The sequence below is a fragment of the Episyrphus balteatus genome, chromosome 1 (genome assembly GCF_945859705.1).
Source record: "Episyrphus balteatus chromosome 1, idEpiBalt1.1, whole genome shotgun sequence".
NCBI lineage: Eukaryota > Metazoa > Arthropoda > Insecta > Diptera > Syrphidae > Episyrphus > Episyrphus balteatus.
The window spans coordinates 139541848-139557892 of NC_079134.1; the positions used below are offsets into that span (position 1 = coordinate 139541848).

Sequence of the window (16045 nt, forward strand, 5' to 3'; positions counted from 1 at the left end):
TCATTCCAGATTTTGTCCGCTAACTTATTTTAGAGGACAATTCAATAATTCAAAAACTATGCGAGCTACAAGTTTTTGGTTTGCTCAACAAATTAGCATTTAATTAGCTACAATTAATGTTATTAATTTTTTTGATTCCGCCACAAAGTGTTCGCCAAAGTAAGGGACGTGTTATACCAGTTGACCAACACAAGTTGAAACTTTCCAGCCGAATTTTGAGGGACCTCGAAAGACATGTTAACCCGAAAGTGCAACAGCTACTACAGGAAGGAATTCTAATCAGCCAACGATATTTACACCCAAAATTGATCATTATCACCAGATTCCAGAAAATGGACACGACAGAGGACTGTTATTGTTTGATATAATTCCTTATTTACCTCTTATTTTCTTCTATTTTCAACTCCCAAAAAGTAACACAACATAACAGAATTCACCTCGTTATTTTGCTTTAATTAACTCCAACCTAGTTCCTATGACAGTGTGTTGGTTCAACAAATTGGGTCCATGAGTATATCGACTTTTCCACACCTTTAAGTCGCATTCAATTCTGTTTGGCCTGAATGTGCCAACAAGTAAAGCAACATAATATTAATACTTTCAGATATATACTCTACTTGTACAACAAGCATTATTGGAATATCTCGTCTCCATCTAATTAGATCTACAAACAAAAGTAGATGAAATGGAAGAGCCTTTTCAAATATAAATTAAACCATATATGCAACAGCAGCCAGCAAAACAGAGCGCGCGGTGGCTGGCCCGGGCCCCCTTTTGTGCGATTCATTATCGAATTGAATGATTGATTAATCGATTTTATTGGGTGTGAGTGATGCTTTCAACAACAGCGCGAAATTCTATCTCTCTTTTCTTTCACAAAGAATAAAAATATTTTCCTTTTTTTTCTAAGAAGCTACTTTTATCCTTAAACACACACAAACATAAAAAAAAAAAAACATAACAAAAACAATTAATCAACGTCTGTCTAATCGTATCTGCTGCTTCGATTCCTTAAACAGTCTTAACAGCAAATTCGTAGGAAATCCATATCAAGCATCAGAAAACCTAGACAAAAAAAAGTATCTAGATAGGCAAACAGAAGAAGATACAAAAAAAAAGAAAGAAAGAAAGATACTTGCGCCCACCCGCATCGATTACAATTACACATCTACGATCTAACTGAAAAAAAAAAGAAAAACGAAGAAGACGCACGCTGGCAGCAGAGTGTCCTTAAGTCCTTTATCCCAATTTGATTGAATTCCGTGTTGTTCATTACTCAATCATTTATGGTAGAATGCATCCGGGCACACATTTTATTTGAGAAAGTTTCCATCCAGCCTCAAGGCCGAATCAGCAACATAATTTGCTACATTGCCCGGAAGATATTCAGGGCCATTGCCATCGTCATATGAGAATGAGAAGGACGGACTAGAATTAGAAGAGAGTGAGAAAATATTCCTCCTGATTCAACCCACTGTCTCTCGATTTTATTATATTGATAAAGCAAATTTAATTAGACTCTGAATTCTGGAAATGCCACAATGGCATTTCAGCTTCAGTTCAGAAGAGCTCAGACGATGCCAACACATACGACGACGACGAGGACTATGACGCCTGACAACAATGACATAACGACAAAGACAACGAACGGGGGCTATATGCATGACGTCCGGTGGTGATGACGACGACACGGACGGAAGGACGAAAGAAGAAAATTTGCTGAGGTCACTACCGAAAGTTTACACACAATTTGTCCTTCCTGACTTTGATCAGAGACGTGTTTTTTGTTGTTGTTGTTGTAGATGGAAAAGGGGGTGTTAGATATATCAATAAAACTGATGCTATACCACATATCTTGGCTGATGGATGTTATGTGGGGGAAGGACCCTTCAAAATACAATTTTAGGATGAAAAAAGGGGGAGGGTTGTGAATGCAATTAATTTCAATAAAACAATATAATTACCAGATGTTGGATCCGGCAGCTCTCCAGTGATTTCTATATGCAACTCTAGAAAGCGTTGCAAGGTGACATTTGTGGGGAATGCTTGAACCCCTTGATATGGTATACGATGTTCGGCACGACATTCTGGACATTTGACCTGAAAATAATAGAAAAAAAGGTTTGAATACTTTGATTGTTATTTTTATAGGTACAGATATAAAAATGCAGATTCAAGAAATAAAGTTATCATGATCAATAAATTAAAGAGTCTACTTACCTAACCAATTAAAACGTTTTCAATTTTTTAAAACTAATTGAGGGACATTTTGAAGTCGATATATATTTGGAGGTTGAAAATGTATGTAGGTAGACATCAATGTCAATTAAATAATCTAAAAGACAGTTAATAAAATATTTGAAAGCCAGAGGATACAAAATACTAAAAGTATTTGTTGGTGCAAAGCTTTCACATTTATCGATAAGGTTTTTTTTTGGGAGACGGACAGAATCCCAAAATCCAAAATTCAGAAAGGCCAAAATTACAAAAATAAAATAGAAAAAGTAAAAAACTCTTACAAATTGTTTTTCACTGAAATTAAATTTGAAACATAAAACTAAAACCAATTAAATAACAATTTAAACATACAATTATTATTATAAGTTAAATAAATATTAAAACTCATAATTCTTTTGATTTTAGTTCAACGATTTTTCCAAATTAACTCAATCACAACACAAACACTGCAAAATAAGAAATTGAAATCATGTAAAAAAGAGATATTAACGGAATCATACAATTATATTGTTTTTTACGGGTTGATACCTTAATTTCACACTTAGGATTATTTTCGAAATCGAAATCCGGAAAAATATTATAAAATGAAAAAATTTGAGCAAATTTTTCATTTTATATAATTTTTCGGGGTTTTGGGTTTTCGGGATTTTGAGTTTTCGGGATTTTGGATTTTGGGATTTTGGGTTTTCGGGATTTCGGTTTTCGGGATTTTGACCCCAATCCTTTTTTTTTAATTTAAATTTACGAATTTCTCATATTATTTAAGAACACTTTTTTATCAGACTGGCTTCAATATAGGAGGACTCTCATTATGTTGATAAGGCCCGAAATTCGGAATACCTCTCAGGCGTAAGGATAAGGATTTGGAAACCGAGAAAACATTTCGTTTCGTATCAGTATTGTACTAAGCTTCACTCGGTAATACAACTAACCTTTTATAGTAGGGGAGAGTGGGGCCAAATGTAACACTTTTTTCTAAAATCGATGGTTCTCCTACAAATTTGAAAGTGGGTCAACCAGACCTTTTTTAAATTAAAGACCCATGTTTTAGCTCCAAGATCCATCATAAAAATTTAGCAAAACATAACGGTAAAGTTGAAAAATAAAGCTTCCAAATAAAAAATCGTGTTGTTTCAACTTACCCCACATACGGGGCAAAGTGTAACACATACCGGGGTAGGTTGTACCAAGAACTAAAAATAAGAGAAAAATACCTTTATTTGTTTATATTTATTTATTTTTAATTAATAACAATAAAAACAAACCTCAGTCATGAAATTTTGGTGCGAATTTGTAAAAAAAGGGGCAAATCCAAGATTTCCAGAGAAAATTTGACAGTAGTCTTAAATAAAAGTTATTCGAATTCATAAATTGTTTTATAAGCTTTATGAATTCAAGTGGTGGTTCAAAAATGTGTTTCCAATTTCAAAATAAATACAAATTCAATTACAAGCATTCATATTCAGGGTTGTTAATTATATTAGGTAAACAATTTTTCAGTATAGGTAAGTTTTTACATGGTACAACTTGCCCCGGAAAAATGTTACAACTAGCCCCAGCATGAAATTTGGCACATAAAATCAATTAAAAAAAAAAGCGAAACATATATAGACATAACATATACACGCAATTTGAGCCAAAACACAGTTGCATATAACAAAAAAACACTTAGCACTCTATCTTTTTCGGGTAAAGAGGTAGACCAAAAATAAAATTTAAAAAAAAAGTTACAAACATGCATTTTTTGGGCACCACTAGTGTAACTTCTCACCCTGTCGTCTAATCTTCATCTGAAGAAAATGTGCCGGTAGATATGCAAAAATTGAGCATTTTTCTCCTTTACGCGTTTCTTAATATTGAAAGGAACATCGCTTTTTTTAGCTGTTAATTCTTACCCCTGTTACATTTAGCCCCACTCTCCCCTACTCGTCTGTCAACTATCGGGACAGCCACCTAAACCAAATTTAAACTACGAATATTTTTACGACACTGGCCAAAAATTCGGGAACGGGTCAAAATTCTGACTTTAAAAATCTGATTTACAAAATTCTGCTTTTTTTTAAGTTCTGTTTTTCAAAATTCTGCTTTTCAAAATTCTGTCATCATTTTTTTTAACAAAAAAAAATTCTGATAGTTCTGTTTTTTTCCATAGCATATGCGTTTAGTATACCAAAATACACCTCATTAATGTTTTTTTAGGTTGATATTGTCTTAACTGTAATTCACATCTATACGAGTATACCGTGTTGAAAACTAATCATAGAAACGATGTTGTGTGATAAAGTACATTCCTTTACTTATTTAATGTTTTGAATATCAATTTAAAATGATTTGACAAATATGAAAGCTATACACAAACCCCTTTTCTTTATGTTTTTAAATTTATTGATTTATCAAAAAAAATTTTGAAAAGCAGAATTTTGACCCCGTCAGAATTTTGACCCCAACTCCAAAAATTCTAGATTTGTAGATGTACCAACAGCTTTTTGCAACCCATTAACTTTTTTTTGACCACCCAATGTTTTTGAAAGTAAACGGTTTTGAAAAAAAGTGACCAAGAAACACTGTCGCAGAAAAAGAATTTTTTTTTTCAAATTTTTGTAGCTAATATTTTTGTTTCAAATTCAAAAGATCAACGTTTTCAACTACACAATTTCCAGAGGTGGAATTGGCTAACGCGTAGGTAAATCGGTAGTTGATAGTCAAAAAACGATAATTTTGCTCCAAAAATCATTGATTTTGATTATTACACTGGTTTACAAAATTAAACTTTTTTTTTGTTGCCGGAACCAAAATATACTTTTCTGAAGGTTTTCGGTGAACTCGATGCTGAACTCGAATCCGAAGTCAAAAAAATTCTAGCAGCTCGCGTTTTTGAAGTATTACCGTTAGGAAATGCAAAAAAACGTTTTTTTGACTACTTCGGACGTTTTTTTTTTCATGTAAGAAAATTTTTTAAAATTAAAATTTTAACATTTTCTACAAGACCTGTTTTTCTTCTTTCAAAATCTGTTTAAATCTTTCCGATATCTTTCGTATAGGTCGAGATATCTTAAGATGAAGTAAGTGTGTTTTGCTCAAAGATCATAGAGGATAGACCAGGGTTTCTGGGATACGAATATGATGTCCGACTATTGTTGGTCTCTTATATGTCATTTTCCAAAAACAGCACACCAGAGGAGAGCCTTAAAACGAAGTTTTTTGGAAACTAATGGTTAATTTATTTTTTTAAATAAAGTTTTTCTAAGTAAATACATGTTTTTTTTCTGTTTTATATCTACTTTGCTGAAACTAAGAAACTAGAGCTGATGAAAGTCTTTTAATTACATTTTTGAAAAGGGTATTAAATATGTAGTCAGCAACAGCTAAAATTTTTTCGACAACACATGTGCTGCTTGGCTTACCAGTGTATTATAAAGTTATTACATCCTCTATGATTTTTGAGCAAAACACACTTAGTTCATCTTAAGATATCTATACCTATACGAAAGATATCGGAAAGATTTAAACAGATTTTGAAAGAAGAAAAACAGGTCTTTTAGAAACCGTTACAATTTTTTTTCTTACATGAAAAAAAAACGTCCGAAGTAGTCAAAAAAACGTTTTTTTGCATTTTCTAACGGTAATATTTCAAAAACGCAAGCTGCTAGAATTTTTTTGACTTCGGATTCGAGTTCAGCACACCGAAAACCTTCAGAAAAGTATATTTTGGTTTAGGCAACAGAACCCTTGTTAACCAGTGTTATCGACTATCGCATTAGTACATTTCACCCTATTATGATTTCCAGGAATAATTTTCTAAAAAGGAATAATTTTTTATATTAAATATCTGTCAAAGTTAACCCTCTGTAGGCACACCTCTTTTTTGTGACGTGATAGGCACACGGGTGCGAATTTGGTTCATACTTTTTCATGTCACTACAACTTTTTTCGTTCTCAATATTTTATAGAGAATCATATATGAAATTGATGTAGAATTTTCCGAGGAATTCGAATATTGTTTTCAAAATTCAGATTGTGACCACTTTTTTGAAAAATCGTAATTTTTTATTTTTGCCCTGCCAAATTCGCACCCGTGTGCCGACAGAGGGTTAAGTATATTTTCAAACGAGCTGAAAAAAAAATTGTTTGAAGTTTCATTTAAAGACAATTTTTTTTTAATTTCCACGAAAAAAAAATCATATCAACTTTTTTAATGTTGATAAAGTTTTCAAAAACATATATAAAGGTGCCTCCTATAGAACTGTTTCTCTGATTTCCGACTTTCTTCCAAGCGACTATTTGAATTTTTATAAATTTTATATTCATAAAACGTTTTATTTAGCTTTAATTTAAATAGATTATTTTTTAATTTTTAAATAACTTTTTTAGGTGATGTTGATTCCTTCAAAATGACGAAGCAACTATTTAATTTTCATAATTTTTTGTTATTCAAGCAAATATTAAAAAAAAAAAAATTTTCCAAAATTACAATCCAATAAAAGGAAATACGTCCTAAATTACAAACTAAAAAAAAAAAATATGGGCTACAATTTGAACCAAATTCATTTTGAGGTGGCTTAAGGTCGTAATTTATTTTACGAACCTCTCCAACGAAAACGATTTATTAAAAACCAATTCAAGTGAAATGGATTAAAAGGAAAGTTTGTTCTCAATTTTGTAGAATAATAATTTTGTCTACAGTATTTCTTGGAAAAGCTTTTCCAAGTATTACCACTTAACAGCTTTTTGTTGTAAAAGAAAATACCTTCTTGATAAGAATTCTGTTACATGATTTAAGTCTCTTTCCATAGAACGACAGCTTTTTGGTGAAGAACCTAGTGTCGCAGTTCATAGACAAAATGCATCCTTCAATTGAATTTTCTTCAATACATTTTCATAATGTATTCCCTTGTTAAGTTTAACGGGGAAGCTGTTTGCAAAATACGTATATTTGAATATTTCATTTCCGAAAACTTAAAACATAATTTAATATTCTTTTGAAATTCGCTATTCTCTTTTATGATTTTGTATTATCTTAACGAAGAATTCAGATTTAAATTTAAGGAAATTCTTGTTATGAAGATGAAATTTAATTTCAAGTTTCAAGAAATCTATTCTTGGAAGGTATTCAAATAAATTTTCTAAGGAAAAATATTAATATAAATGTTTAACAAAAGAATTTTAAAATAATTGCCCTTTAGAGTAAATTTAAAATTTTTTTTAAAAATTTCAATTTTTTATTATTATTTTTTTTTTTTTTGCGGAAACAAAAATAATCCTATTTGAGGAGAGGCATCTTTTATATTGTTTATTTTATTTTCTCCATAAAAATAGCCAAATAGAAATATTCTCATAAATCATTTTTGTTATTAAAGTAAATTAAATTTTTTTTTCTTCACAAAATATACATATTTATATTTAGATTTTAAGCTTTCGGCATATTTTGTACATGATCTATAATTTATCTCATCTATAATTTTTTTTTTTTTGTTCAAACATAAGTTCATTATTTCCGCCTCCTACGCAGACATTTTTATACATCAATACAATGCTTGAGAAAATGCAAATTGATAATAGCAATATAGCATAATTTAATATCAGAGATGAAAACATAGGCTTTCTTTTGAAATCCACAAACTTAGATAATAATCAATCAAATTTCGATATCGAAGAAAAAAATACAAATACACATTACACCAAAAGAATAGCTGACCAAGGATTTTCTTTGATAACACTTGTTAACAAAAAAAAAAAATATCATATGATATTGTCTTTTAGAAAATACAGGTGTAAATTTTAAATTGATAAAGATAAAAAAAATACAAAACTCCTAATTACCACTTGTAAAATGTGTTAAAAAAAAATGGTTCAAAAAGACCGAAAACAGTAGATTCTGAAGGTCCATATTTTATCCAATTTTATCCGTATTAAGTTTTTTTTAGACCATTATGTTAAAAGATAAAGTATCTTATTTTCTCCTTTACATGTTCAATATCTATTAATGCCCAAAGTATAAAAATAGACTATTTAGTAAAAATATTAAAAATCTCATTTTTTCTCTTATTTTGAATAGTTTTTATTAAGTTTCTTACAATATTTTAATTTTAAAAATTTTTAAAAGGAAAATTTAATTATCTACAAAAAATTGCTTAATACAAATTTTTGAATTCGGCTTGCTTTTCAAGTTATAGACAAAAACTCAAAAAGTAACAAAAAAAGAGGTTGTCTGTAAAGCCGGCTTACGGACGATGATTTTACGTGATAACGTCGCGTCGTAAGAAAACAGGTTCTTTTAATATGAGTCAATTGAAGCGTTTATTTATTTCAAACAATCATAATTTACAAGAAAAAGCTAAGAAAAATTACTTTTTTTCTTTTCTCATTATATTAATTTTTTATTTTAAAAGCTTACAAAAAAAAATTATACTATTAAAAAGACAAATATTTTTTCTAAATAATAAAACCATTTTTAAATTTTTACAATGCGCAAAAAGTATTAAAAATAATTTATTAAAAACAATCATTTCTTATGAAAAAAGTGAAAAAAATCATTTCCATCACCAAAAACTAATTTTTTTGATATAACAACCTATAATAAATTTTATACCACCTGAAAGCTTATTGCTTCAGCTCAAAATATATATATCGATCATGTCTATTTGGCATCTACAAAAAGAGCTAGAATTTTTTGAACTCGATCAACTTTCATCAAAAAAAGCATATAATTTTATGTTCTCACGCTATTGAATCAATTTTTTTTAGACAACCTATACAAAATTGTATATCATGTAAAAGCTTATAATTTCACCTTTCATATGACGTTTCAATCTTATTTCTGCGATGCCTAGAAAAAAAAGTTAGAATTTTTTAAAGCCAACCATGTCGAAATTCCAAACTGAGATTACGGTACTTCCCACACTGGTGGCTGTTCATGATCAACAGATCTCCATAGGTGTTTTGAGTTATTTCGTAAGTTTTTTAATTTAACATTGTGTAGCTTGTAGCGAATGCACAGTTATGTGTTACATACCAAATGAAAGGTAACATCGTCAGAATGCTCAATAAAGTTAATTCAAATTTGTATTTGCTTTAGATAAAAAGATAGAACCTTTTGAATAATAAAACTTTATTTTACCGATTTCTCAAAATTGTGACTACAAAATTGATTGACATTTTGCACAGATATAGTCCTGTCTATTATCTATCTACAATATAAATTTCATTTATTTATCTTTGGAAGAAAAAAAGATAAAAATAAAAAACCGTTTAAAAAGGTCAAAAAACTTGGGACAAAAAAACTTGTTTTTCCCGTTATTCGATCAAAAACCATTTTGAAATACCAATTTAAAAAAAAATACAAACTCACCCAAAAGTACCCCAAAATAAGCAGGTGTTTTTCAAAAATTCATATTTCGAAACGCAGAGACTTAAAAAAAATCCGTATCAGACCCCAAACTTTTTTTTTATTATCTTTCGAATGACGTTTTTCAACTTGTCAAAAACAAATTCCCCTACCTATAATCACTATTTTGTCAAAGGTCTACCTCATGTTTTAGTTTTAGAAAACCATTAATAGCTTGGTTTTGAAATTTGTTAGAATTTTTTTCAATACAATTGTCAGTCTTGCAATAAATTTATATATTGATTAAAAATAAATTCAACTCTTTACATTGTCGCGTTTAGATAATAGCGAATTTTTTAAAATTTTGTTTACCCTAACTAAAGCAAATTATTAGGGAACCCGGCCGAACAGCTCTGATTTTGACGATTTTTTTTTTTCAAACGTAGGTAATTAAAAATACGTTAAAGTCTATAGATTAAAAATTGCCGATGTTGCCGTATTGTTTTTTAAAATTAAAATTAAAATTTTTTTGAACAAAACCATTTTTTTTGGTTAAATTTTCAAAAACAAATGATAGCAAAAGATTCTCTGGGTAAATTAAGGAAAATATATAAAAGGCAGTAAGGGACAATCTTCCATCGTTTAAGCGATAAATGCAATTTTCTAACATTCTGACCTCAAACACAAAAAAAAATATTTTGAAAACAACGGCAACACCTACAATATTTTAAAATACATTTTTAAAAAGCCAGAAGCTCATTCTTATCTCTTAAATTTAAATCCACTAAATTTAATTAATACTTTTTGAAAAAATGGTCCTCAAACTCAGAATTAAAAAAAAAAATGTTATTAAAAAAATTTAAAATGACTTTTTTCCAAACTTTTTCTAATAAAATATGAATTTATTTAAAAAAAATGTTTGGCCATAAATATTATCAGTTGAATTTCGAAGCAAAAAAGGAAAAATATATTACACTTTTGAAAAAAAAAATGAAAAATTACTTCAATTTCAATGGTTTTTTTTTATTATTAAAACTGAATTTTTGCATTGAAATAATTAATTTTCTCAAAGACTATGGTAAATAGGAACTTTAAATTTTTGCTATTTAACTTTCAACAGTAAGGGTTATTAAATGAATAAAAAATAATTTTATGTTTAGATGTTGAACTTGGAAAAAAAATAAGTTAAATTTTTTTTCAAAACTTTTATTAAAAAAAGTTCTTCGAAAATGAAATACTTTTTAATTTTTTTTTATAAACCATAAGACATATTGACATTTCCTTTTATAATTTGAAATCATAATAAATGCGGCTAAAAAAATTTGAAAATACATAAATGCATTTTATATTAAGACCAAGTTTAAAAAACGACATGTTAAAATTTTTTCAATAATTTTTTTTTTTCAAAAATCTGAGTTCAATTACCATCCTTTCAAAAGCCGTTCATTCAATTAATTTAATTTTAATTTAACATATATGACTAAGCTTCTAGCTTTTAAAAAATGTATATTTGAATATTGTAGGTGTTGCCGTTGTGTTCAAATATTTTTTTTTGTGTTTGAAGTCAATTAATAAGAAAATTGCATCTATCGCTTGAACTATGGAAGATTGTCCCTCACTCCCATTTTTTTTTTAAATTTTTCCTTAAATTTCCTAGACAATCTCTTGGCATCAATTTATTTATGAAATTTAAGAAAAATTTTTGAAAAAAATTTGTTTTTGTTCACAAAAATCTTCAATTAAATTTAAAAAATCAAAACGGCAACACTGGCAATTTTTAATCTATAGACTTTAAAGTATTTTTAATTACCGACGTTTGAAAAAAAAGATCATCAAAATCTAAGCTGTTCGGCCGGGTTCCCTAATATTGCCAATTTTTGAGCTTTAGTTACTCCACTATAAAAGATGAAATTTTTTAAAATCCTTCAATTGTATTTAACTTAAGGTTATTATCTTTCAAATAAGCTATAGAAGATTTTTGTATCTCTAATAGTTTATTTTTAATTCTGAATTGAAATTTTTGCAGCACTGCGAAAGTGCGAGAGTGGAACAGGAGAAAAACGCGTCACTTTTTTGTGGTGGCTGCCATGGTTCATCGATTTATAAGACGTTATCACGTCAAAAGTCGAAAATTTTGATAGTTACAAAAATGGTTATATCTTTATAACTTCTCCATAGATTTTGAAGAAAAAAATCTTGTTATCTTTGCCAGAGAGTGTACTATACATATAAAATTTTAAAGTATGAGGATTCGAGAGATTTTGATTTTTTCTTTTCAGTATGAAATTTTTTTTGCAAAAATTTTCTTTAAAAATTTTTTTTTGTATTAATATTTTGATACATTGTACTGAAACATTTGGAATTATTCAAAAAAGTTTTTCTACTATTTCTTGCTTATTTATTCAACTTTCAGGTGCCGGTTGTTCTGTTCATATTGACCGAATACTAAGTATGCTGGGAAAGAAGAACACTTGTTCTTGTTTCATTTTAGTCAATCAAATCGTCAATTTGTGGTAAAACTACATATGTACAATGTACATATCCTTAATATATTCGAAAAAAAAACAAAAACAAAGAAATGAAATACCATACCTATGTAAATGCTTCATAAGTTGCTCTTAAAAGTTTCAAATTATTTTAAGTATGTACATGTCTAAAGCCACACTTCCAACATATACATTTTATTTTCATTGATGACAAGACTTTTAGTTGCATTGATAAATTTTCTTTTAAATAAGTGTTTTGATTCCCTCAAAAATCATTTCGTCATTCAAACTAAAGTTATCCACACACAAAACATTCAAATCAAAAAAATATAAATGACATTTATTCCAAAGGATTACTATAATATTCGGTTTAAAAAACTTTCTAGGGAAACCATATTTCTTGCACAAACTTTGTGCACTGCAAACATATGAATCATTTAGTTCATTCCCTACCCTGCCACACCGCATGCACCACCCGACTTAAAAACTTTCTATGCCCAAGCTCTTGCATACTTTTCTGAGTAACTTCTAATCATTTCCCAACCATCTCTTCCGTATATTCCCCACACATTCAACTCGTTTGTTACACAAACTTTTCTTTGCTTTTCTCTAATTTTTGAAATAATTTTAAATACTTTGTTCGCAGTTAGCCTGCGAATCGTTCCTTAAAAGACCACCATTCATCTCTTGTCGCTAAAAGACTTGGAGAAAACCTTTAAACTTGCATAATTTTTTTTTTCTTCATTTTTTGGCAAAATGACAAAGCACCCATAGAAGGACCAAAAATGATAATAATATTTGATACAAATTTATTGCACATGACATGGCCCAAAAAAGAAAGCAGAGAGAGAGAGTATATGAATCAGGCGGAAATAGAATAAGGAACTTTTTGTCGTCGTTTTCGACGAAGGCTAACACCGCACAAAATGTGATAAATTCATTCATTGAAATAGTATAGTGTTGCCTCTGTTCATAAAATGATTAAAGCCCATTGCTAGTTCAAAAAAAAAAAAAAAAATAACCACCATAAAGGACACTCTCGTTGTATCTCTCTCTCTCACTTTTATATGTAAATATAGTTTAGTCCTTAAAGAAAAACTCATTTGTATTCATTTTTAATGTGAACAGAGCAAGGAAAACTGATTTATTCCCAAAATGTGATTAGTTGAAAAATATTGAAGGCAAATGACCAGGCTAAAAGTTTCTCCGGCTTTTTGCCCGTATAGCTTCTTTGAATACTTAATTAGGCAAAGGAGAGCTCTGTTTCTCTGCATGGGACAGTATCCTCTTAAGATGCAAAAGACAGTCATGACAGAGGGTAGTGATGGTGTGACTTTTTCTTTTTTTTTATCAAGACATCATCGTCTTATGTATAAAATCTAAACTAACGAGAAGATATGTTTTTTTTTCTTTTTTTTTTAATTTTTGAGAAAGAATTCATGCTATTCAAAGTTCAAAAAAAACATATTCGTAGATATGTGTATACGAGAATATAGAGGTGCTACTACACGAATAAATGCATTTCAATTTTGAAACTTTCAAGAGTGGATACGACGACTGCGAATCGAGGAGAAGAATCTCTGAAAACAAACTTATTTAATTAGGATCAACGAGTTCGAGCAACATAAATTATTCAATAAAATCCGGACGACTTATTTATTGTCATATAATGAAGATGATGCAATTTGAAATTTGGAATATTCAATGATTTTATTATTCTGTCATGTGCTAATTTATAATGAGAGTGGATTTTTTGGGAGATTTCCTCTGAGTTTTTAATTATTTTGTTAGTTCTTTCATTTTGATGGGGAAAGGTTTAAAGAAATAATGGTTTGAACTTAATGAATTGATTTTTTTCTACTTCAAAAACAATAGGCATTTGACAACAGGTTTTTTGGTAAAATTTAGTTAGCAAAATTCTATGGTATATAGTATATAAATTGGTAAAAAAAATTGAAAGCTATTTTATGGTACTGAAAGAAAAACGTATAAAATATCAATTAATTTTTTTTTTTTGTATAATTTAAGAAATTTAAATATTTTTCTTATTTATGTTCTTAAATTACTTCAGGGTCAAATTAAGTGTTTGTCGTACTTATCTGAAACTTTGTATGCGTTAAAGTTAAAAGATAGTTCAGCAGTTATCTATATTGGGAGAAAATAAAATGTTACGCATACGCCACAGTGAACATGGTTTATTTTTATTTTACATCTGTAGTTTAGAACCAAAAACCATTTGCATTAATATTTTTGAATAAATCCAATTTTCAAAAAATTACGAAATAAACGGACTACCTACATAATTTTTTTTCGATTGGCCGCAATATAAAAAATGGCTAAAAAATTTCAAAATCCTTACTGTTGGATTTTTTTTCGAAATTCTTTTTTTTTGAATTGGTACTCCGAAAAATCGATTGCTAGACCCCTCTAGAATATACACACCAAATATGAGCTCTTTATATTAATGGGAAGGTCCTCCGCTTTGCAATTTTCCATTTTTACATCAAGCTTCTACTAAAAAAAATAATTTTTTTATTAGTTGACTTTTTAGCAAATTTCTTTTCATATTCTTGTAGGAAATTGAACGCTCTACAAAAAAGGCCTTATACACTTTTTTCGTTTATCTAACCGTTGAATAGATATTTGAGGTCCAAAAATCGAGAAAATCTTTAAAAATTCGTTTTTTGTTCTTAATTTTGTAACAAATTGAAAAATTATAATGATCAAACGCGCAAGACATATTCTTGTTGGAAATTGATTGCTCCACAAAGAAGGTCTTATTAACTTTTTTTATTAATCTAACCATTCTAAAGATATTCGAGGTCAAAGTTAAAAAAAAAAATATAAAAACATTTTATATTTTTAAAAAATTTCTAATTCACTGAAACTTCATTATTTTCAAATTATATTTATAATCCCAATAAATTCAATTAATATTGACTTTTTTCGATTTGTGAATACTTAAGCAAATCAACTACCCAAATATTTTAAAAAATAACGAAAACTTGCAATGGGTACTTATATCGCCAATTACCAAAATCAACTAAAATTAACTTAAAATTTTTGAAACAAGATTTGTAGAGCCTTCTTTTTGATTTTTTTTTTGTTTAAAAAATTTTAAAACACTAAAAAATATATATAAAAATGATATGCCATCAAAAAGGATATATTAATCTATTACATTAAATCAAAAATTCAATAAAACTCATTGATCCATTTTTAAAAAAATTTATTTTTGAAAAAAAAAAATTGAGCTTTAATTTTAAACCGAAGAACTCTTTTTTGAAAATTTTTTACTGAAACATTTTTATTTTTTGAAATCAGTCATGTCGTCAAGAAAACATTGCTCTGCATAAGGTTCTTAAAAAATATTTTTTTTTTATATTTTTTATTTAAAAAATACGACCTTACTTTATATCAAAATCGCTAGAGCCGTTTTTGAGAAAAATTTTGTCATATAGCAAGTACCAGCCGTTAGTTTTGACTGTACACAATTTACATTCAAGGCAATCACCAAAAATCCTTAACTTCAAAGTTTGAAGTGGCTTAGGCTGCATCTCGAAAAAGAGACAGACAGGTACAAACGAAATTGTGTAACCAACCTTTCATTAATTTTCTATCATACCTTGACATTTTTTTGTTTTTATTTTAATTTCCCATATTAAACTTTTTATGTATTTTTTTTGTATTTATGAATATTTCATAAATCTTGAATAGTTATTTGAAGAAAATCGTTTCAACGGTCTTGGAACGGGTTCAAAATATTTGCGAAAAAAAAACAGATGTCTCGTAAAATTTTAGTCGAGTCGTTATTTACAAATAACAACAAATAACTTTTTGATACCTTCCTGCTTAGCAGTAAAAACTTTGATGTTGATTAATAAAGGACTACAAATTTATCATTTTCCTGCTTGTAAAATCTATCCTTTCTGTTTTTTTTCATAAGAGGTCTTGAAAATGAAGCAATCTATTTTCATAACGCTTCGCTATAATATGT

At 28.6% G+C, this 16045-nt stretch overlaps 1 protein-coding gene across 4 annotated transcripts in view; it reads right to left on the reverse strand.

Annotated features, from left to right (window-relative positions):
• LOC129906130 (RING finger protein nhl-1) overlaps positions 1–16045 on the reverse strand; it is a 140174-nt gene that overhangs the window by 31838 nt on the left and 92291 nt on the right. For all 4 annotated transcript variants that reach the window (XM_055981777.1, XM_055981773.1, XM_055981776.1 and 1 more), the window contains one exon: positions 1965–2100. In XM_055981777.1, coding sequence (XP_055837752.1) covers positions 1965–2100 — 136 coding nt within the window. The remainder of the gene's footprint in view (positions 1–1964; positions 2101–16045) is intronic.